The 25,278-nt window shown below is 43.2% G+C and overlaps 1 protein-coding gene and 1 long non-coding RNA gene across 4 annotated transcripts in view; one reads left to right on the top strand and one right to left on the bottom strand.

Annotated features, from left to right (window-relative positions):
• LOC127001311 (uncharacterized) overlaps positions 1-25,278 on the bottom strand; it is a 66,007-nt gene that overhangs the window by 2,716 nt on the left and 38,013 nt on the right. The window contains exons 6-15 of the mRNA XM_050865736.1: positions 9,720-9,955; positions 8,320-8,445; positions 7,897-8,148; positions 7,191-7,526; positions 3,199-3,965; positions 2,799-3,046; positions 1,890-2,037; positions 1,571-1,702; positions 1,113-1,371; positions 233-981 (exon numbers count right to left, since the gene is read on the bottom strand). Of these exons, the coding sequence (XP_050721693.1) occupies positions 233-981; positions 1,113-1,371; positions 1,571-1,702; positions 1,890-2,037; positions 2,799-3,046; positions 3,199-3,965; positions 7,191-7,526; positions 7,897-8,148; positions 8,320-8,445; positions 9,720-9,955 (3,253 nt within the window). The remainder of the gene's footprint in view (positions 1-232; positions 982-1,112; positions 1,372-1,570; positions 1,703-1,889; positions 2,038-2,798; positions 3,047-3,198; positions 3,966-7,190; positions 7,527-7,896; positions 8,149-8,319; positions 8,446-9,719; positions 9,956-25,278) is intronic.
• LOC127001318 (uncharacterized) lies at positions 9,978-10,883 on the top strand. Of its 3 annotated transcripts, none has more exons than XR_007755017.1 (3): positions 9,978-10,160; positions 10,222-10,536; positions 10,599-10,883. It is a non-coding gene; the product is annotated as an uncharacterized LOC127001318 (long non-coding RNA). The 3 variants fall into 3 exon arrangements; XR_007755015.1 differs by having other exon boundaries at positions 9,979-10,160; positions 10,222-10,722; positions 10,785-10,883; XR_007755016.1 differs by having other exon boundaries at positions 9,980-10,160; positions 10,222-10,660; positions 10,785-10,883.

Here is a 25,278-nt window from a genome sequence, read left to right as displayed (position 1 = left end):
CTTGGGAAGAACTGCTATCTCAGGCTATGAAAGAAATGTTCCCTGATATATCATGACAACAGAAAAGAACATCTAACAATGAGAAATTACATGATAAAAAAAATCATTTAATTTACCTTCATAAAAGAGGGAGGTGACACATTCAATGGAGTAAATAAAAGTGAGGAAATTATCCATTAAATTATTAAATTTAATTCTAGGAACACAACTCCTGAGACCCATGATAACTCACCCCAGTGCCAGTGCCGCCTGCCTTGCTTAATCCAACATTAACAAGAGCCTCGGAGATTCTGGATGCGACCGTTTCATTAACAGCCGTGGACACAAGCGACGGCAGGACTGAAGCAACTGCTTCAGAAACTGCTCCTTGGATTTCTACGGCTACAGTATCTTGTACAACTGTGTTTACTGCTCCTGGTACAGCCTCTTGTACTGCCTCATTCACAGCGTTTGCAACAGCAATGTTTACCACACCTGGCACAGCACCATTAACTGCATCAGGAACTGCTGCAGCAACAGCCTCATTCACAGCAGTGTCTACTGCAGCATGAACTGCAGTTTCTACAGCACCATCCACAGCCACTTTAACAATATTAGGAACTGCAGTTGAAACAGCATCTGGAACTGCAGTAGCCACAGCTTTAGACACAGCACTGGCAACAGCTTTAGGAAGAGCTGAAGCAACATGTTCTGGCAGAGCTTCCTGAACAGCAACACTGACAATGTTCTGCACCTGCTGCTTCGATGAGTGAAGCTCGTGCTCCACCTGATCAGACATCTGCTGGCCCAGCACATTAGCAGCGGCCTGCATCTGAGAGTTCACCTGCTGGGACACTTGTTCTTTGGCAGCTTCGCCAAGTTGCTCATGTTGCTTCTGGATCTCAGCACGCAGCTTCTCAAGGACTGTATCCATAATGATCTGTGTGCTCTGAGCAATTGCAGCATTGTTGGCAGCCAAGGCAGATTCCTTCATGTCAGTTTCTGAAAGAGAAAAAATAAATAAATAAAAGTTAAGAGGAAGTACAGTCTAAGCTCAAGCTCCTGAAGCACAGAAAATGTTCTTTTCCAGTGTCTGAGGGACCAGCCATTGAGATAAATAAACAAATCCATACCTTCAACAGACTTCCTTTGCAATGTTGCAGTGAGAGTGTTAAGTCTGGTCTCCAACTCCTCCTTAGCCACAAAGTAGCTCCTGAGCCAGGCAGCCATGTCGGCCACACTCCAGGAGCGTCCTTCACCCTCTTTCTGGCCTGAAGAGAAGCCTAAAATGTCCCCTAGAAGAACAGTCACGTGTTTCTCAACATCTGCCAACGTGACGCTTGTGTTCTTGCAGCAGCTCTTCACCTCTGCTGCCAGTGTGGTGTGGTTAGCCTGCGGAAACAATAAGACTCATTAGGGGTTTGAACTACCCAAGACTTCTGAGATCAGGGGCAACTGTTATCTTCTTAAGGAGTAATATGAGATATAATACAAATAATATAGTACCTCTAACTATACAGTGCTGCTGGGAAAAAAAAAAAAAAAAAAAAAAAAAAAAAAAAAAAAGTCAAATTTTGTTGTGTGTCAGTACCTCTAACTCCTGCAGCTGGAGGGTAAGTTGACTGATCTTGGTGCTCAGAGCCTCCAGGCGCTGGTGATGCTGCTCGTGCCCCTCCTGGCCACCCTTGACGGAGCCCTGCAGCCGCGCCACCTCGGCTTCAAGCTGTGGAGGGAGGACTGTGAGCTTTATGACAATTCTTTATATGCGATCAGGAACTTTGTTACACTGCAATATCTTTTATCAAGAAGATCATGGCACTACACTATGTAAATTGATAGCTTGAAATCTACACTAAAACCCCTTGTGCTTAAAACATTTTGTCACAGTGGTTAGCAGGACAGTCTCTTACCAAGCCCAGCTGCATGAGAAAACCACTTTGTTTTTCTTCCACAGACAGCACGTGGGACTTTGATTCTTGTGCTACTGCCTTGGTGTGACTTTCCCACAATGCTGCAGTTTCAGCTTTGTGTCCCTTCAATTCCCCTTCCACAAGAGTTCTGCAAGAGAAGAGCTTTACTTAAACTCTGAGTCCTTAATTCAACCTATTCTCTAAGATCTATCTATTCTTATAATGAAGAAAGGAATGTTTTATTCACAGAAATCTAGACACTTTTGTAACTTTATATTATGCAGCTGAGGAATTCTGGCAAGTTTAGACAAATTAGCAATTGGACAGCATTGCTCCAAGGAGGTAAAATGCACAATAAAAGTCACCACTCCTTTCACACAACACTGTAATGATGGAAGGTCTTTGCAGTTGCTACATAAGGGAGTCAAACAAACCCACAACTTAACCCGGTAGCAGCGATGGGCCAAATTTGTGACTTTACCGTGTAGCAGCGACGGGCCAAATTTGTGACTTTACCGTGTAGCAGCGATGGGCCAAATTAGTGACTTTACCGTGTAGCAGCAACGTACCAAATTTGTGGCTTTACCGTGTAGCAGCGATGGGCCAAATTTGTGACTTTACCGTGTAGCAGCAACGTACCAAATTTGTGACTTTACCGTGTAGCAGCGACGGGCCAAATTTGTGCCATGATATAAACCCCCCAAAATTGATGACACAAACTGATCATAAATGCTTTGATATATATTATGAAATGGTTTGTATGAGTGATGATTTTTTCTCATTTTCCTCGCTTAGAGGGACCATTAAGAAACACGATCCCCGCTGCTACTGGGTTAATATTGATCATGTAAATACCACAAAACTACATCTAATAAAAACAACAATAACTGATGATGACCTATTTCTTACTTGACAATTAAGTGAATGTCCTCAGTAGCAGACTGGCTTTTGGCAGTGTTCTGGGAGGAAATGGAAGTGATGAGTGCTGCCAGCTCCGTGCTCTTCAACACTCTGCTCACAACGTCCTCAACAGACACCCCGGCAACACTAACGTCGGGGCCATTCACAGAGTTGGACTGAGACACATGCAAAGTGTTCTCTTCCTTTATCACAGACCCCGATTTCTTGGACAGTGGCAGGAACAACTGGCGAGTAAACTGTCCATCACTAATCCTTAACACAAAATTTGCTTTAAAATTTTGCAAATTCAAATACTTACAGACAAAACATACAAACACATGAATATCATTGAGGAGGTTCTAAACAAATTATCCTGCAAGAATTACAAGGTTTTAAAATCATCACTCACCAGTTGGACTGTGCTGGCCACTGAAGACGACGCTTCCACAAGTGATGAGGTGATGGCAGCAGAGGTCGACGAAAACAAACCAATGGTGCCAGTAAAAATGTAGACCAGTACAGTCCAGAGTCCAGATACCAGGAACCATAGCAGAGACCACACCAGGCCCAGGAGCCACAGGAGGGAGGAAGCCACGGCCGTGAGAGCGTCAGCCACAGAAATCACCAGCCACAGCCACCCTTCCCACACCCATGTCTGTGTTTTCTGGGCAGCTTCTGACACACTTGTGTATGCCTGTGACACCCAATCCATGGAGGCTTGCCCTGACAACCATGCAGAGGTTTCACTTTCTGCTCCTTCAGATCCCTTTGTGGGTGCGACAGGGAAGAGGAAGCCAAAAATGTAAGAGACAGATGAGGAGAAGGAAGTTACTACTGCTAAGGCCACAATCTGAAGGAGTTCCAGCATGAGGTAGAGTGTCTGCAGGAGGAGGGTTAAGCCAGCGTGTGCCACAGACCAAAGCCAAGTGGCCATGCTCGTGACTGAGACCCATAATGCAGAGATGCCGGCTGTGAACATAGACATAACCCAGGCCACCGCACCTGTGGCAGCTTCCCAAGCCAGAATGGGGGCGCGATAGATGCCGCTAGTCACCGAGTTAGTAAGTTCAGATGCTGTGCTCAAGGTATAGGACAGGAAAGAAGGTCCTTCAGTGGTCTGTGAGGGGTCAGCTGAGTCACCTGTCTTGGCACCAGACTGCAACAGCCACCAGGATGCTGTTAGTGAAGAAAATTTACATTAGGTCATCATTCTTCTGATAACATGTAAAATACAATTTTAGTACAGCTGAAAAAGTAGGCAAAAGCTATTACAATTATTACTCAATTATTTAAGAGTTAAATATTGATGTTAGCCTCCCATCTCCTCTTATGGAAACATTCTTCCACCACCGTGAACCATGTTATCAGAAGAATGCCCAAGAAGCACGATTGTTTTTGTATTGTCTACTCTACGCTTGGTAAGATTCTTGAATTGTATATTTAAATAACATAAGCTACTAAGGACTTTATGCTTATCTACTTAATTAGTGGCTACAGGTTAAGAATAATATTATAGCATGCAGCGTCCTCATGCAAGTCCGACACTGTTTTATCTAGTATTTTTTCTGCTATCTAATTTTTCATGCAGATTTACTATGAGATCGCTACTTCCGGGCAGGATCGGAGGTCCACTGACAACCGCCTGCTTGGTCCCAGACACCAAACCATCCTGCCATTCATGTATTAGTGGGTGAGAATAGCTCAGCAAGGGTCACAACACTAAATACTGAAGTAATAAATGCAAAGAAACAAACGCACTCACACATAAGCAAGTACAGTCATCCCTCAAATAGTATGGCTTCCAATAGTTCGGTTTTGGTTTTATACGGATTGTCACAGAAGAAGATCTTTTAAGGATTTTTAAATTTCCTGCTCGTCGGAAAATTTTAAAATCCTAAAAAAATCTTCCATGAAAATCCACATAAAACCGAAACCAAACTATTGGAAACCGTACTATTTGAGGGACGACTGAATACATGCAAACCCATATGCTACAACTAGGCAAACATGCACAAACCTACAAAAAAATCAAGCACTAATTGTAATGGTGTAAATATTCAACAACTATGGAACTAAGAAATGGAGTCAGGAAGGAAAAGATGCAAGTGTGATAAGAGTCACTAAATGCCATTCTCAAGGACAGAAACACTGTTGCCAATCAATCACTGGTTCCCACCACTTTGTTCATGGTTGTCTTGTGAGGAGTGGCAACCTGAAAATCACAACTTTTTATTGACATTTTAATGAACAGATTTGCTTGGCATGGCAGAACCACAATTTCTAAGGTAGACATCTAATATCACAACACTGAGTCTCCAGCATCAAGAGTCAATATTCCCCACACATTTTAAAATCAACAATAAAAAAAATTAATAAAGGATCCAAGCATTTTGCAGCAAAGACAAATGTGAACTGATACTGCAAAGGAAAAGGAATCATTGCCACACGATTAAGGTCAATGAAATCTAGTTCTCAAGGGGCATGCCTCTCCTCCTCCTCCTCCTCCTTCTGAGAACTTGAAAAACAAGTTCCAAAGTTTTCTGGTGGAGGACAGATATCAAGAATGATGATATTAATAAGTCAGCATTTGTAGAGCACTAATAATTCAATAAGATATATAGTTGATTACCCTCTTATGAAATCTGGGTGTATTGCAAACTATTAGATTACTGCCAAAATGAAGAGAGGGGTAATGATGATTAAAATAATGAGAACTCCAAACCAACACACTACTGCCATTCCAACAGACCTGTGAGTTTTACGCTACATGAAGAAAGACTGAGAGACAGAGAGTACGGACTACACTACAAACATCAACCACTGCCTGACGTACAAATCCCAGGTGGATGCAAGAGTAGTGTTCTATAGCCAAACCATTTCAAAAAGAGCATTTAGGCGGTGGCTTCTGCGTTTCCTTTCCACCCAACACCTATATCTCTTCCTCTCATATGCTAGCTATAGGTAAACATGAGAGGAAATAGGTGTTGGGACTGTGTGGCAGAGCAGAGGGGAGGAAAGGACCCGTGAAACCCACCGCCTCAATGGATTATTTGAAACAGTTGGATTATAGTATTAGTTCAACACTTCAAGAGCAAACCTGACAAATTAACAATACACCAGACCCGCAATAACAAAAAAATAAATTGAAAAGCTTAGGTATTCCTGTTGTAGTGATTTTTCTAATGTTAACCCGGTAGCAGCGATGGGTCAAATTTGTGGCTTTACCGTGTAGCAGCGATGGGCCAAATTTGTGGCTTTACCGTGTAGCAGTGATGGGTCAAATTTGTGGCTTTACCGTGTAGCAGCGATGGGCCAAATTTGTGGCTTTACCGTGTAGCAGTGATGGGCCAAATTTGTGCCATGATATAAACCCCCAAAAATAGATGATACATAATCTGATCACAAATGCTTTGATATATATTATGAAATGGTTTATGAGGGGTGATTTTTCTCATTTTTCTTGCTTAGAGGGACCATTAAGAAACATGATCCCCGCTGCTACTGGGTTAATATGTTCTGTTCCTTTCGAGCTGTGAGGGCCATGGACACTCGCATACCTCATAGAGAACATGGATACGCATTACATGATGTACGTCGAATTTTAATCATGAGTTCTGATAAGGATGAATATGCAATAGGGCTTCTTTACAGCATGATTAAGTAGTGTCATTGAAGGTTAACATAAGCTACAAAATAATGAACAAAAAAATTATATAGCACAGTAAGCAGGTCTCAAATAGAACATGCCACAGTCCCCCCCCCCTCCCTCCCTCCCCCCAAAAAAAGGTAGTAAAAAATAAAATAAAAAAGAAAGAATAATAGAAGAAAAAAAAAAGTTTAAAAATATAATAAAAGATAAAGTAAAGTTTGATGAGGCCAAGTTAACCAAGTGGAAATTAAATGGCAAAAATAAAAAAAGAAAAAGAAAAAGAAAAGAGTAAAATTAGATGAAAAAGAAAAGAAAATGAGGAAGAAAAACAATAAAGAAAAAAATAAAAGTGAAAAAAATCATAGTAAAATTTGACGAGACCGAGTTAACCCAAAAGATAAAAATAAAAAAGAAGAGTAAAATTTGATGAAAGGAAAGAAAATGAAGAAAAAAATGATAAAGAAAAAAGAAAAGTGAAAAAAAAACCAGTAAAATTTGACGAGACCAAGTTAACCCAAGAATAAATCAAACCGCAGAGCCCAAAGATTACACATACCAAAACAACACCAACTCAACCCATGTAACCTGAATTCAGAAAGCCCTCTGCGTGTTTCCACTGACCTGTAACTACGGACAAAGCAACCGCTATCATTTACATTAGTTATCCATCATGCAAAACCAAGGACGGATAAAAAAACCATGCTTCCTCTCCCCACTGGTCTAGGTACGATGAGACGACTCCTGGAACTTACCCACGAGAACCAGGAGGAGCAGGAGGGGAATGAGAGGGATCCAGATGAGAATTGGTCTTTTCTTTAAGTGTTCCCGAGAGGAGGTGACTATTCTTGTGCTTGCGTCCACCACCCATCGACTGCTGCTCCTTACGCTCGACCAGAAGGAGTGTTTTGATAGCTTTTCAGAGGTTGAGGTCGAGGTTGAGATGGAGTCCGAGGTGCTTGATTGTTGTTGTTGTTGCTGTTGCTGGGATGTCACTGTCCGCACCACCATCATAATGACGGTCGTGGTGATGTAGGTGGTGATCCGCTTCACGCTGCGCCAACTCAGCGTCCTCCACGTCAATAGTGATTCTGGGGAGAGATTTATGATTTTTTTTTGTTTTTTTTGTCACTTGTTTTGACCCCTAAGCTGTCTCCTTTTTTGGTCACTCTCGTTTTGATCCCGAAGCTGTTTCCTAAGATTTTCCAAGATATAATGAGTGTGAGCAAAATTAGGATAGTCTACCCCCTAATTTTACCTTCGCCTGAAAATGAATGCTTTTTTTTCTTTACCGCAAAGGAGGCAGTTGAAGATTAAAAAACAAAAAACACAAAAAAAAGCCTACTAGACGCTGCTCAAAACAAAAGAACAGACAAAATTCAAACATTTGTCGTACGAGAGCTACAAGAACCCGCAGTTTCCACATTACTTTAATAATACAACAAAGAGGAATACCCTTACCACCTTCCGCCTCCTCCTCTTCCACGTCTTCAGCAATGGCTCCCTTGGCAAGTGTGTAGCCTCTGCCCACGCCATCACCGGACACTGACGACCTTGAGTTGGTCCTACTGGTGGGGGTGCCGGCCCTGGCCAAAGGAGTGCCGCTTCGGGCTGTGAGTGGGGTAGCCCGCCGAGGGACTGTGGACTCCGTGCCGTCATCAACGTCACTTTCAACATCAAGGCCACGATGCAGTGTCTTTGTGGTGGTGTAGGCTGTAGGGAATTGTCTCAGGGTATTAAAGGGAATTCTCTCAGTGTATTAAAGGGAATTGTCTCAGTTTAGTATGTCTTATTTCACTACCTTGTGCAATATCAGATTCACCATAGTTTCGCAATCTGAAAAATTTAAAAAGGCTGCACTTGTATCTCCAATTGATCACTTACTGGAGGTTACGGTTCTGGTTACAGTTGACCCGTTGACTCTTGGCACAACGTCCAAGCTACGACTCCTGCTGGACCGCGTTCTCCTGGCCACCGGCACCACCACCTCCTCCTCGACATCGCTGTTGTCTGCAGCGCCAAACACAGATGTCAAGAGCACATGTATAAAATTCTGCTCATGTCTAGTTGCTCTGTACTGGTTCACTTTACAATATGCAAACACTACTAAAAAACAGGAAAACTATCACCAGGATCATAAAACACTCCACTGAAATTCCACAACCAGTTAAACACACTCCACTGAAATTCCACAACCAGTTAAACACACTCCACTGAAATTCCACAACCAGTTAAACACACTCCACTGAAATTCCACAACCAGTTAAACACACTCCACTGAAATTCCACAACCAGTTAAACACACTCCACTGAAATTCCACAACCAGTTAAACACACTCCACTGAAATTCCACAACCAGCAAAACTATCACCAGGATCACAAAACACTCCACTGAAATTCCACAACCAGTTAAACACACTCCACTGAAATTCCACAACCAGCAAAACTATCACCAGGATCACAAAACACTCCACTGAAATTCCACAACCAGCAAAACTATCACCAGGCTCACAAAACACTCCACTGAAATTCCACAACCAGTTAAACACACTCCACTGAAATTCCACAGCCAACAAAACTATCACCAGGCTCACAAAACACTCCACTGAAATTCCACAACCATTTAAACACACTCCACTGACATTCCACAACCAGCAAAACTATCACCAGGCTCACAAAACACTCCACTGAAATTCCACAACCATTTAAACACACTCCACTGACATTCCACAACCAGCAAAACTATCACCAGGCTCACAAAACACTCCACTGAAATTCCACAACCAGTTAAACACACTCCACTGAAATTCCACAACCAGTTAAACACACTCCACTGAAATTCCACAACCAGTTAAACACACTCCACTGAAATTCCACAACCAGCAAAACTATCACCAGGATCACAAAACACTCCACTGAAATTCCACAACCAGTTAAACACACTCCACTGAAATTCCACAACCAGTTAGACACACTCCACTGAAATTCCACAACCAACAAAACTATCACCAGGCTCACAAAACACTCCACTGAAATTCCACAACCAGTTAAACACACTCCACTCAAATTCCACAACCAGCAAAACTATCACCAGGCTCACAAAACACTCCACTGAAATTCCACAACCAGACTCTTCAAACAAGCAAACTCAAGTGCTGATACATTTAAGAACACGGGGTTTAGACACGAGACATCAAGGGCCAGGCAGAGCACAAGAAGAAAGGCCCTAAGCACTGCACTTTAGGGAGACCCGGGAACCACTAGAGGCGGGGGTGGCAGCCTACCTGAGAGGGCATCCATGGGGCGGAGTATTGTTCTCGTTCTGAGGTTCAGTTGGCTACTGTCATCATTCTCGATAGACAGGTCTGATGAGGAGAAATCCGGCGACTGAATGTAATTGATGTTCCCACCCCTCAGCCCCCGCCGCGCCATGTTGGGAGACCCGATCTTCCGGTCTGGTGTCACTCGATCTCGGTAGGTCAGAGACGCGCTGTACGTGTAGTCCGACCTCGCCTGGTTCCTGGAGGGGAGACGAGGAGGGTGAACAGCTATTTCCAGAGACCGAAGAGGAGATTAATCGGGTCCAAATGAGTGTTTGCTTAGGTTCACGGTACAAAAGAAGGGTCAAACCATAAGAGGGGCCTTTCTACTGTGTTTGTTTTAGGTTCATGGTACAAAAGAAGGGTCAAACCATAAGAGGGGCCTTTCTACTGTGTTTGTTTTAGGTTCATGGTAGAAAAGAAGGGTCAAAACATAAGAGGGGCCTTTGTACTGTGTTTGTTTTAGGTTCATGGTAGAAAAGAAGGGTCAAACCATAAGAGGGGCTTTTCTACTGTGTTTGTTTTAGGTTCATGGTACAAAAGAAGGGTCAAACCATAAGAGGGGCTGTTCTACTGTGTTTGTTTTAGGTTCATGGTACAAAAGAAGGGTCAAACCATAAGAGGGGCTTTTCTACTGTGTTTGTTTTAGGTTCATGGTAGAAAAGAAGGGTCAAAACATAAGAGGGGCTTTTCTACTGTGTTTGTTTTAGGTTCATGGTAGAAAAGTAGGGTCATTTTATAATAAGTGCTATAAAATCGGGTTCTAATGTGTTTGTTTTAGGTTCATGGTGCAGAGGAAGGGTCAAACTATAACTACCCCTGGTTCTAATGTGTTTGTTTTAGGTTCATGGTAGAAAAGAAGGGTCAAACTATAACTACCCCTGGTTCTAATGTCTTTGTTTTAGGTTCATGGTAGAAAAGAAGGGTCAAACTATAACTACCCCTGGTTCTAATGTCTTTGTTTTAGGTTCATGGTGCCGAGGAAGAGTCAAACTATAACTACCCCTGGTTCTAATGTCTTTGTTTTAGGTTCATGGTGCAGAGGAAGGGTCAAACTATAACTACCCCTGGTTCTAATGTCTTTGTTTTAGGTTCATGGTGCAGAGGAAGAGTCAACTATACGAGAAGCTATACAATCGTGTTCTAATATGTTCGTTTTTGGTTCATGGTACAGAAAAGGTGTCAAACTTTAAGAGGTGTTATAAAACTACCCTTAGAAAGACCGAAATCTCATAGGAAAGGTTTGTCTAATGTGTGGTTGAGCGCTGAAACGGAAACATGTGAAGACCATAAATTGAAAGTCATATTGAAGCACCTTACTCATCACATATGCCTATACAACTTGCGAGCGTAATAATGTTGCCAAAACTTTATTAACACAAGAGGAGCAAAAGATATAGACGACGACTAAACACTGCATCAAGTTATACAGAAGATCCTTACGTGTGTGTGTGTGTGTGTGTGTGTGTGTGTGTTGCCAAAACTATAAGAATCCCCGTAATGCAAGTAAAAGAACAGGGCACAGAATCGCATTACACTGGCTTTTTCCATTAATAAAATAAAAATAAAAAAGTGAGGAAGCAGGAAGTTTTCAGCCTGGTATAAGCTCTTGGAACCCCCTCACCCCCCTCACCCTCACTTTCACCCCCCTATTGACCCCCTCCCCCCCTCCCTAGCTGTCGATACAAGGCTTCCCGATGCGTATTTCTTCCTCTCTAGAATGATGATATAGAAGAGCAACAACAACAACAACTACTATTACTACTACTACTACGGTGAAGAAGAAGAAGAAGAAGAAGAAAAGACGAAGAAGAGGAAGAAAAGAAAGGAAAGAAGGAAGAAGGAGACAAAGGATTAAGAGAAATGGGAGGAAAAAGAAAGAAAATAAGGAAGAAAAGGAAGAAAAAACACTAACACTAACAACAGAAACACTATAATAATAATAATAATAAACAATAAAAGAACATCCACAACAGTAACAGCAACAAGATCAACTACTTCTACTACTACTACTACTACTACTACTACTACTACTACTACTACTACTACTACTAATGCGTGCTAATAACAACAACAACAACAACAATCATCACAGCCCCAACTTCACATCACCCCACAAAAAAATCACCTCAAACCCTCGAGTTCTCATTTTCTTTCCTTTTTTTCCTATTCCTCATCGTTCTCCTTCACCCACCCCGGACGTCCTTCCTTCCTCTGGTTACGCAACAACTTACGACGCCGAACGAAAGTCAGAACCCAGTCTTAACCATCCCTGGACAGCCGATACCCCGATACCCCGCTACCCCGACGCTCTACTCCTGCCCGTAATAAAAGTTAAACGCCAATAGTCGCTCGTCCTCGGTGTGAGTGTGGGAAGGATAAGTTAATTCCTTTCCAATCTTTCTCCCTCGCTTCCTCTCTCAGCCCTCAACGCTTAGAAAGGTTACGTAGATGAGATACAAAGGATGAGGAGGTTGGAAATGCCTAAAACTCACCAAACTACCCCTGGAAATGCCCCAAACTCATCAAACTACCCCTGGAAATGCCCCAAACTCATCAAACTACCCCTGGAAATGCCCCAAACTCATCAAACTACCCCTGGAAATGCCCCAAACTCATCAAACTACCCCTGGAAATGCCCCAAACTCACCAAACTACCCCTGGAAATGCCCAAGACTCAACAAACTACCCCTGGAAATGCCCAAAACACATCAAACTACCCCTGAAAATGCCCCAAACTCACCAAACTACCCCTGAAATGCCCCGAACTCACCAAACTACCCCTAGAAATATCCCGAACTCACCAAACTACCCCTGGAAATGCCCCAAACTCACCAAACTACCCCTGGAAATGCCCCAAACTCATCAAACTACCCCTGGAAATGCCCCAAACTCATCAAACTACCCCTGGAAATGCCCCAAACTCATCAAGCTACCCCTAGAAATGCCCCAAACTCATCAAGCTACCCCTAGAAATGCCCTAAACTCATCAAACTACCCCTGGAAATGACCCAAACTCAACAAACTTCCCCTGGAAATGCCCCAAACTCAACAAACTACCCCTGGAAATGCCCCAAACTCATCAAACTACCCCTGGAAATGCCCAAAACTCATCAAACTACCCCTGGCAATGCCCCAAACTCAACAAACGTCCCCTGGCAATGCCCCAAACTCAACAAACTACCGCTGGAATGCCCCAAACTCATCAAACTACCCCTGGAAATGCCCAAAACTCAACAAACTACCCCTGGAAATGCCCAAAACACATCAAACTACCCCTGGCAATGCCCCAAACTCAACAAACTACCGCTCGAAATGCCTCAAACTCATCAAACTACCCCTGGAAATGCCCAAAACACATCAAACTACCCCTGGAAATGCCCCAACTTCATCAAACTATCCCTGGAAATGCCCAAAACTCATCAAACTACCTCTGGAAATGCCCCACAGCTCACCAAACTACCCCTGAAAATGCCCAAAACACATCAAACTACCCTGGATATGCCTAAAACTCCTGTGAAAGCCTTGTCGAATCTGTGCTCAGGCGCCCAAATGTTTGAGAAGAGGAAGAAAAGAAAGAAAAGAGAAGGAGAAAAAGGGGGAAGAAAGAGAAATGAGGAAAAAGGAGGAAAATAGGAAGAAATGGAAAGAAAAAATAATAACGAACATACAGACAATCATAATAACAATATAATAATTAACAATATATTGGTGGAGCTGGTGGTGGTGGTGGTGAGGGTGTCTGTAACATGATCTAGCGGGCAGTCAGGAAACACAGGTCTATCAGGGAGCCTTGTTATAAAGAGCGACACTACGATCCCCTCCACACACACACACACACACACACACACACACACACACACACACACACACAACGTTCTATTCGTAAGGGTTTGAAAAAGGTGAATGAGGAATGTGTATATATATATTGAATTGGATGCAAGATACAGCTTTAAGTTTTGCTATTGTTTGGAGAGAGAGAGAGAGAGAGAGAGAGAGAGAGAGAGAGAGAGAGAGAGAGAGAGAGAGAGAGAGAGAGAGAGAGAGAGAGACTACGCAAAAATATATAAGAAAAGTTAATAATTTTTACTTGTTTGTTGAAAGGAAAAGAAGGAAAATAGTGCAATGAGAGAGAGAGAGAGAGAGAGAGAGAGAGAGAGAGAGAGAGAGAGAGAGAGAGAGAGAGAGAGGAAATTTTCTTTTTTCTTCCTTTCTTTATATGTAAGATGTAAAAATATGGGAAGAAAAAAGAAAGAACAAAAAGAAAGTGAAAAAAGGAGATAAAAGAGAAAGAAACGAAGAGAGAGAGAGAGAGAGAGAGAGAGAGAGAGAGAGAGAGAGAGAGTTATATAAGCTGTTTGTTACCAGTTATACGTTCAAAGAATCTATATATGGCCTCGTATGATTAAGTACACCCCACCCAGTCTCGAACACACACACACACACGCTAGCACCCATGGTATTGTGTAAGTCAGAAGCGACACACAGAAGAGGTGAAATTGGAACCTTTGCTGGAGACGGATGGAGCACACTAACACCATTGGGAAAGGGTTATGTGCTGCAGTAGACACATAATGATGGTGATGATAATGATGATGATGATGATGATGTTCCTAAAGCTATCATAACCCATCTTCATGTAGCCTTCTGTTATTTACACACACAAACAAATACAAAGTAGCGGGATTTTTTTTATTTATTATTGTTTCCTTTTTTTGTGCCCTTGAGCTGTCTCCTATGTTGTAAAATAAATAAATAAATAAATAACGGCGAGTGCCTTGTCATATAATACCCCAAAGACAGACCTTCAGAATCTATGGATAGCGGAATTGAATCTCACCAGCATTCAAAACAGTATTTCAAATCTTTCTCGGATATATTGTTAAGGCAGAATTAATGTAAGTAGGCTACACCATGTCTCTCTCTCTCTCTCTCTCTCTCTCTCTCTCTCTGTGTGTGTGTGTGTGTGTGTGTGTGTGTGTGTGTGTGGAGAGCTAAGTTACAACTATTATTATTATTATTACTACTACTACTACTACGAAGAAGAAGAAGAAGAAGAAGAAGAAAGGAAAGAAGAAAGGAAGAAGGAGAAAAAGGAGGAAGAAAGAGAAATAGGACGAAAAAGGAAGAAAAAAAGGAAGAAAAGAAGAGAAGAAAATGTTACATCCAAACCCTTAAGAACAATGAGCCTCGACGCTTCATCACACTATCATAATCTTCATAATTAACCAGAACTTCAACCCTTAAGCAAATCTACAAGGGTACACTAATGACTTACTAAATAGCATCCCTTTTAGTACAGCAAATCAACGTAATTGTGGCCAGGTAAGGAAATAATAATAAAAAAAGGTCTCTACAGGCAGTTTTAAGCTCACAGATAACAAGGTGAGATTCTGAACATATGGAGTTGAATTTGGTGTTGGGTTCATAATGCTTTAGTCTATGTTACTAAGAAGACTTCCAGGTTTTCTATCGTAGGACGTGAAAGAAAACGAGCTTACCTACCTATTTAGCCGATACCTACGTCAATAATAATAATAATAATAATAATAATAATAATAATAATAATAATAATAATAATAATAATAATAGGAGGAAGATGATGAAGAATAGATGATGGTTTTAATACTGATACTACTACTACTACTACTACTACTACTACTACTACTACAAATAATAACAATAATAATAATAAAAATGATAATAATAATAATATGTAACGCGTGATATGGTTTCGTTTTCTACCTGTTCTGTTTGTTTGTGTGTGTGTGTGTGTGTGTGTGTGTGTGTGTTGGGGGTCACAGGTGTGCGAGAGAGAAGGTTGAGATATGACTGGATAGGGAAGCATCTCTCTCTCTCTCTCTCTCTCTCTCTCTCTCTCTCTCTCTCTCTCTTATTTTCTTCGTTTCTTTCTCTTTTATCTCCTTTTTTCACTTTCTTTTCTCTCTCTCTCTCTCTCTCTCTCTCTCTCTCTCTCTCTCGTTACCGCTTAATGCTCGGATGCTCTATTTCCCAAAGCAGTTTAGAGGCTTGGCTTTCTATAGTGAGTTCTGAACCGCATAGTCACAACATGAGAGGTAGTGAGTAGTCTATCTTATTCATTCATCTTTTTTTTACAGTATAGGAGGCAGCTCAAGGGCAAAAACAAATGAGGGAAAAAAGTCCGCTAATAACTGCCCCCTGTGTAAGAAAGTGTAGATGAGTGTCCAAAATAATATATTGTTAACGTGGGGATATAGAGGAAGTTTTAATGTAAAGGAAAACGAGAATATATAGGATGTGGGTGTATGTGGACAATGACCCCAACACACACACACACACACACACACACACACACACAGGTTGGTACGTATATATGCAGAGGCAGGACCATACGAGTGTAGCTCAAGCCTTGTATACTAAAATTAGGCAAATGCACACACACACACACACACACACACATACATATACTACAGAATGCGTGAACTAGAAAGAACGAACGAATTTAATAACCTAAGAAAATTAACATGTCCAAAAGGAGAGTAGATACAAGTCAATACAGTATAAAATTAGTGGATATAAGTGAATTTAGTCCTCTAAACTAAATAATTGTAGATATTTTTTTAGTTAGTGTTAAAATCTTTAGTTATTGATGTCCTTTGGGAACTGTTATGGGGTAGAAGACGGGATATGCGATGTTCTAGTGTTAAAATCGCTAGTTATTGATGTCCTTTCGAATTTGTTATGTGGTAGAAGACGGGATATGCGATGTTCTAGTGTTAAAATCGCTAGTTATTGATGTCCTTTCGAATTTGTTATGGGGTGGAAGGCGGGAAATGCGATGTTCTAGTGTTAAAATCGCTAGTTATTGATGTCCTTTCGAATTTGTTATGTGGTAGAAGACGGGAAATGCGATGTTCTAGTGTTAAAATCGCTAGTTATTGATGTCCTTACGAATTTGTTATGTGGTAGAAGACGGGAAATCGTAGGTTCTGAGTACGCTAATATGGTAACGCTGTGTACGAGACCGCGACCCAGTGCCACCATCCACCACCAGGCCCAGTAAACGTGTGCCTGGCTGGCCGCGGACGGGTGGGTGGGTGGGTCAGTGCTGCGTCGCTCCACCTCCTTCACCACCACCTCCACCACGACCACCTGAGCCCCTTTCACTTCCCAAACACTCGTGCTAACATCGCTGCCAGACACGAGTGATTTCTGTGCTAGTTCAGTTTCACGCAGCTGCCCTGACTCCACCCCTCACCCCTTCCTTTTTTTATAAGTACTTAAGTGTATATTCTTCCATATCGGGTTCCCATTATGACTGTTTTCCAAGGCCACAGAGAAGATTAACCGGGTTTTAATGGGTAACTCTCCCTTTTAAAATGCAGAAGTCGGGTACAACTATCACTAAGATCACAACACAGGCCATGGAAATCCAAACAGTAACTTCTACGAGAGGTTTTTTCAAGCAGGTTAACTTATGTGCCGAGACGTTTGACTGTACAGCCTGAAAATTAATGTCTTTGGCTACACTAAACGGCTGGTAGTCCACGGCCGATGAGCTGCGACTTATTTCCCAGCTACACTTAATGACTGTATGGGGTCGTACGACGCTTTTCAAACAGGTTAACTTATGTGCCGATACGTTTGACAGTACAGCCTGAAAATTTAAAGTCCCTGGCTACACTACACGGTTGATAGTCCACGGCCGATGAGCTGCGACTTATTTCCCAGCTACACTGAATGACTGTCTGGGGTCGTACGAGGCTTTTCAAACAGGTTAACTTATGTGCCGATACGTTTGACAGTACAGCCTGAAAATTATGTCCCTGGCTACAGTACACTACATGGCTGAGCTCACTGACAGGGTGCTGCGACTTATTTTCCGGCTACATCGAGTGAGTGGTTGTCTGGCGGCCTCGACCATGCTTCAACCACACAACCACCCGCCGCCACCGCTCTGTTCCACCTGAGAGCGCCTGGATCTGTGCCGCCGGCCTACTTTCCTCACATGAATTACCGGGAAGAATGATAACCACGCTTTCAACATTAATTATCACGAAACAAATCACTGACGCGCTGGGACTTTTTTTCCTGCAATCACGGGTACGAGAAAAAAGTCCGCATAACCATGTCTTGGCACTAAACATCAAGCCTTGCAGTAACCACACGCACACACATACACACACACACACACACCTGCCTCACATCCACGGAAACACTATCAGTACTAGCTAAGAATGTGGTGTTGGTGCGGGAATTTGAAGATCCTGCCCCGCCCACGCCCAGATGTCCCCGTGCAGTGCCAACAGAGCCCAGACACCACAATCTGACACATACACATTAAGCACACACCGATCACCTGACACAGCACAGTTACCGACACTACCGCCGCCGCTACCGCCTAACAATGCACCTTGACAAACACCGAGGCAATGAACAGCAGGGTTACCATATTATCGTACTCATCCACTCAGCACATCGTATTTTCCGGTTTCTAAGTCACAGCTATCGCAAACAGACACCAATAAGTAACGCTTTTAACGAGAACCTTAACTGGAATTTCGTTATCTGTGTGGGTAGGAAAGTTTTGGGCACTGGAACTGATAAATGCGATGTTTTGAGTACGATAATTTGGCAACCCTGCTGAACAGAGGCTGCCTATCCGATCGAGTTAGTGGTGCCGGGAAGGGAGCCACCACGCAGCTGGCAACACCGCGCTCCGTCCCTCACAGCTTAACTGACATCCAGACCAATGGTGCCACTCACAAGTGTCACCCCGCAGTGCCTCGGCTCTCATCCACCGCCTCCAGCCATGGTTAGCTTCATGGCACTGCAAGTCGCCTATTGACAGTTCCCGGAGTGCCACAGCGGGGAGGTGCACACGATAACTCGACGTCGACGGCACCAACACGAGATAACTCGGCACTTTCTCGCCTTTCACTGGCACTTGCGCGCTCCCGCTCCACACACACACACACATACGCACACACACACGGTACCACGTACGATCACTCGGTTCTTACACCTTTCGTCACCTCTGAGTCAACGTATGCGGGCGGGCGAGTTACAGAGTGCAGTGCAGAGCCGCTACATCACCACCGCGGCCCACACCTGGTCTGCGGGAGGGCGGGGAAAGGGAGGGGCATCTGGGCAGCAGCTCCCTACCCGACCACACTCATCTCGTGCAGGGGACTTGAGGCACTTCCGCTCGACGCAACACAGACAAGGAAACGGTAATGCATGAAAGAGTGAGAGTGTGAAGGTACAGAGGCGTAAAGATGGATGGGACAAGGACACAGGGCAGAGGGAGGAGGGTTAAGGACAGGGAGTCGCGGTAGGGGAGGGTACATGGTCCAAATGCAGACATGACGATACATCTGGTTCCTCCGCCCACACTCGACGCGCCGCCCACGTCAACACCCCTCCAGCAACGATCTTCGGCGCGGAGGTGACATTCATTCTTCAGACAGGAGGTACCAGTGGCCTCCAGCGGGCAGGACAGGGCAGGGATATGGAAACGCTATACCACTGGAGACTCACTTCCCTTCTTTTCTATACCCAACCGAGGACTGCACGGGACACAGCTTATCAAACCACCAAAGCTAAGATCATACACGTTCCCAAAGGAGGAATATGCAAATTGTCGCTTCTATAATCGTCTGCAACAGAACCTCCGACACACACACTCTATGCGTGTATTTAAGCAAAACGCAACCCTAGGTAAGATCACACAAGTTACCGGTGAAGGAATATATAAATTATCGCTTTTCCTATCGCCTGTAAAACTATACCTGCGCCACACACACATACACACACACACACACGACTACGCTCTGTACCATGCGTGTAATATAAACAAGCAAGACGCAACCTCATCTAAGATCATAGTTCAACACCGTACCTGCGCCCAACACACACCCACGACCAAGCACATCGTTTTCTTGCAGTTTCCCCTTCCATCTTCTTACATTACACTGATTTTAGTTTTCCCCAATCTTTCCTCCTCTTCTTCATTCATTCCTTCCCTTTCTCTCGTGTTTCTTTTCCTTCTCTCTTCCTTACTTCCCTTTCCATCTCTCTTTTACTCTCTTTTTCTAGATTCAGTTAGGTTAGGTTAGGTTAATGTATATATAAATCTATTTCAGGGTATGTGTGGGTATACTGTCATAAACTGAATCAGAAAATGGGTATACAGGGTCGCAATATGTTAGGTTACGATACATTAACATAAGATTACATTAGGGCAGACTAAGCTATGGTATTGGGCACTATAAGGTATTGGCTGGTGTTGGCTATAATGACTATATAGTAGAGTGAATATTATTAATCCCACGACTACGCTCTCTACCATGCGTATAATGTCAACAAACAGACGCACCCCGTACCCACACAGCCTGGCTCACTCTGGCGTAAACATGGGCGGGGCTCAGGGCCATATTCTTAAACATTTCTGCACACAAGAACACGTAATTTACTAGTCATTCGTGGGAGTTTAGGGCATTTCCAGGGGTACTCTTATGACCCTGGTGGTAGTCTGAGCCTTCTTCTGTACCGTGAAACTAAAATAACACTCATTAGAACTCGACTAACCGCCTTTTTGACCTCTGGAAATAGTTGATGTGATAGGTGGGGGCATCTGACAATTCCGACGTCAAGCCTTGTACGGACCCCACTGCTTCCCTCCCTCCCCACACACTGACGGCGCAGGTATAACTAACTTCAAATTCTCTGCACGTGGGCGGCGCGGTACCCCCCAACCTTGAGACACCACAGTGGAGGCAGATGAGCTGAATCTATACGATGCTCCCCAGTAATCTAAGGGTATTTTTCTTAAACATCTCGTCTTCCAAGCACACATATGACAAGGCTTTCGTGGGAGTTGTGGGCCTTTCCGTGGGTAGTTTTCTGACCCTGGTGGTAGTTTGGTAAAGCTTCTATATTGTGAATGTGATCAAATACTCACGAGAACGCATTTAACAACGTTTTTTGGCCTTTGGAAATAACTATGTGAGAGTTGTAGGCGTTTAAGAATATCAGGCTAAGAAATTCGTACCCTCTTTATATATCAACACTCGTATATCAACACAAGAGAAAAGGAATCTGCAACACTGTACCACGCCACACAACACTACGCAAAGCACTCCACCCGCAACAGACTGCAACACTACTCAACACAAAGTCGTAAGCATGTCCCTCCCTCGGTATAACACAACACTAATACCAGACAACACTATATGCAACACTGTACCACGCTACACAACACTACGCAAAGCACTCCACTCGCAACAGGCTGCAACACAACACAAACTCGTAAGCCTGTCCCTCCCTCGGTATAACACAACACTAAGCAACACTAACACCACACAACACTGTACCACGCCACACACTCCACCCGCAACAGATTGCAACACTACTCAACACAAACTCGTTATCAATTCCCTCGGTGCAACTCTTCCTCGGCATAACAAAACACTATATGAAACACTGTACCACGCAACAACACTCGCAAGACCCTTCACCCACAACAGAATGCAACACAAACTACACCGCGAGGCCCTCTTACAACGTCTGTCCAGAGCAACACATCAACAACACTGCCACACCACGCTCCAGACAAGACAGCAAGACACACCCACCCCCAGCAGCGAGTCTTCTATGGTCAGGGAGTCCAGCCTTGTGCCGCCCTGTCCCGTCTCGCTCCTCCACCCTGAAAGCCTAATCCTCAGCATTGAATAAGCGGCAGGGAGAGCAAGGACTGGTGGGTTTGGTGGGACGTTCCGTGTGTTTCCTCTCTCGCTCGTTCTCTTTCACTCACGTCTAGTTCTTCCTTTTAAATAGTGGTCAGTTGGTCTCGGTCGGGTTCTCTCTCTCTCTCTCTCTCTCTCTCTCTCTCTCTCTCTCTCTCTCTCTCTCTCTCATTTTCTTCGTTTCTTTGATCTCTTTTCACTTCTTTTCTCATTTTCTTTTTTCTTCCTCTTTCCTTCTCTCTCTCTCTCTCTCTCTCTCTCTCTCTCTCTCTCTCTCTCTCTCTCTCTCTCTCTCTCAGTAACTGTAAAGGTGACATTCTAAAACAAAAACTCGACTTTCTAAACCGTACAATGAATGGAATGTTACAAAGTATAGTGAAAATGTACACACACACACACACACACACACACACACACACACACACCCACTGATCAAAGAAATTATATGTATGAATGTAATATATTTACAAACATGAGCTCGACGCAATCCTATTAAAAACGAGAATACGACACACACACACAAACCTAAATCACACCACAGCCACCTTCGTCACAAACACAAACCCGGTCAATACAAACATAAACATCTACTCACAAACACCACCACCACCATCACCACTAACACCAGAACAAAAAATACTGATATATATACTTTATCAGGGCCAGTGCCAACACGGTATTGTCACGGTACCACTGGGAATACACTGCCCGCTCCCTCAGTCTTCCCAGGTGTTAGAAGAGGAAGTAGGGGGAGGTACTGACGGGGGAGTAGGTAAGTAGAGGGGAGCAAGGATGGGGAGGAGGAGGAGGAGGAATGGGATGAGGGAGGGGGAGAGCTGCTATCATAGAAAATCGATGACCCTGCTGCCGCGTTCCCGTTTTCTTTGAAGGTGTATGAATAGGCAGACTTAACTAGGTGGGAATTACGGGTTTTTCAGTCACGCGCGAACAGACCAAGCTAAACTATATGCTGTCTTCCAACCTACTGAAAAACAGACAGACCAGCACAGTTACCTACCTACCTAATCCACTAAATACACATAAAGAGGAAGATAGACAGTGAAAACATTAATCAAAATATATATAAGTACAGCAAAAGGGATAAATTAACCAAGAGAGAATATATCGTACTATCAACCTTCTTATTCAAACACATAGACCCACATACCTACCTACCTATCCTTCTCTCTCTCATACATTTATAAGATAGAATCAATGCAAGCATGACCCAAGTGAAGATATATAAAACTACAAGATGCATAAGTTAACCAAGTGAATATATTGTTTATATCAACCTTCTTATTCAAACACACATAGACCCACATACCTATCTATCTATCCTTTTCTCTCACACACAAATAAAAGACATAGTGCAAACATTATCCAAGTGAAGATATACATAGGCACAATAATAGCCTAAGTTAACCAGGAGACAATAAGTCGTATTTTAAGACATTTCATCTCCCAGGAACACTAATTTGACAAGGCTTTCGTAGGAGTTGTGGGCATTTCCAGCAGTAGTTTTATGACCCTGGTGATAGTGTGACCCTTCCTCTGTACCATGAACCTGTAGAAACACTCTTTAGAGCCCAATTGACCCCCTCTTTGACCTTTAGAAATAGATAATGTGAAAAGCGAAATTGTCTTGTAATACCGCCCATATATCGTGCTACCAACCTACCTATTCAAACACATATAGCTGACCCCATGTACCTACCTATCATATCCTTACATATAGATAGAAAGATGAAAGCAGTGCAAACAAGTACAAGAAACAGCTAAGTTAACCATGAGTCATTGCATAGAGGAAGGAGACAGGATGAAGCGAAGGGGTGAGATGCATGCTTACTATAAATAAAATACACCTCACCCTGAACCACCTGACCAAGGCCTTCTACCCCCCCCCCTCCTCCTCCTCCTCCCCTTTCTCCCTCACCTTCCCACGCATCTCTCCCTGCTCTCCTCTCTCTGTCACCTTGCCCTCCCTCTCTCCCTCCCTTCCTTCCTTCCTTCCCACCCACTCAACAACCTTGCCACTTTTCCTTCCGTATTCAGACCACCGTTGCCAGATTGTCGTACTCAGAGCATAGTATTTACCTGTTTCTGACGCCTAACTATTGCCAAGAAACATCAGAATCTAACTCTTTTAACGGTAAGTATAAATTAGTTTCCTTATTGGAGCCCAGATGACAGTTTGGGGGTAGGAAGTCGGGAAATATAATCGGCTGAGTACGATAATCTGGCAACGTTGAAAATCTGTAGTTACATGGTAGATAGATAGATAGATAGATAGATAGAGGAACTGTAATCCAATCAAAATACATTCAATATATATCTATTACGGTACTTCTTTGTGGCAGAGACAGATAGATTAATATACGAACGGATAGATGGAACAACGTTTAAATATAGTGATAGAGTATAGTGATTCGTGTGTGAGAGAGAGAGAGAGAGAGAGAGAGAGAGAGAGAGAGAGAGAGAGAGAGAGAGAGAAAATGAGAGAAAAGAAATTGAAAAAAAGGAGATAAAAGAGAAGGAAACGAAGAAAATGAGAGAGAGAGAGAGAGAGAGAGAGAGAGAGAGAGAGAGAGAGAGGAAGGAGTGAAGCGGGTGTCATTCTGTACATTACTCGGTCAAGGGATATATCGAACGTTAGGTAGCTCTGACGTCACTATCTGTAGGTCACGCTCACCGACACCATCGATTACGAGCTTATGACTTATTCAGACTCATATTCTTAGGTCGGTATTGAGACACTTTTGCTTCTCACACAAGCTATTTCTAAAGGTCAAAGATGGGGCCAGTCGGGTTCTAATGAGTGTTTCTTCAGGTTCACCGTACAAAGGAAGGGCCAAACTACCACCAGGGCCATAAAACTACCCCTGGAAATGCCCACAACTCCTACGAAAGCCTTGTCAAATATGGGTTCTTGGGCGGCGAAATGTCTTATAATTTGACCCTTAATTTCGGCGCCCAAATACACATAATTGACAAGGCTTTCTCTCGTAGGAGTTTGGGGCATTTCCATGGATAGTTTTATGACCCTGGTGGTAGTGTGACCCTCCTTCTGTACCATGAGCCTAAAAAGCACTCTATTAAAATCTGACTGATCTCCTTTTCGGCCCTTGAATATAGCTGATGTGAAAGGCAGAAGAGTCTTTGAATACCAATAATTCAATTCCTTTTCCGAGGCTACAACTGGAAGGACACACACACACTCACACACACACACGGTAGCTCAATGGGTAGAGCGTCTGCCTCACAACCAGAAGGACCGGGGTTCGATTCCCCGCCCGGGTGAAGATAAGTTGGGTTTATCTTCTTTCACGTGTAGCCCCTGAGAGGTGAATTACACACACACACACACACACACAAATGCCATCCGTGACCCGTTATGTGTTCCGCTGCGGCCACATTCCAACACAGATGCCAAGAATTTGAATTACGAAAAAGAGAGATGCTGCGAGGATTGTCATATTGTGTACCCTGATGTTGACACTGACTTCTATGGATCCTAAACTAACCTAACCTTATTCTAACCTATATGAATTACGACATTATATCCAGCATGAGTTTTCGTCGATATGCCCTTACGGTATACCAATAATTCATTCATTCATTCACCTATTTATCTATCATTGTTTATCTATTTATTTATCTGCCACAAAAAGAAGTAATATGTATTGAATGTATCTAATTTTCGAATTCTGGCGCGTCCATAATGTTGTAATAATAATAATAATAATAATAGTAATAATAATAATAATAACAGTAGTAGAAATGTAGTAATGCTT

Source organism: Eriocheir sinensis, chromosome 20, assembly GCF_024679095.1.
Source record: "Eriocheir sinensis breed Jianghai 21 chromosome 20, ASM2467909v1, whole genome shotgun sequence".
Taxonomy (NCBI): domain Eukaryota; kingdom Metazoa; phylum Arthropoda; class Malacostraca; order Decapoda; family Varunidae; genus Eriocheir; species Eriocheir sinensis.
This window is presented reverse-complemented; position numbering and strand designations above follow the sequence as displayed.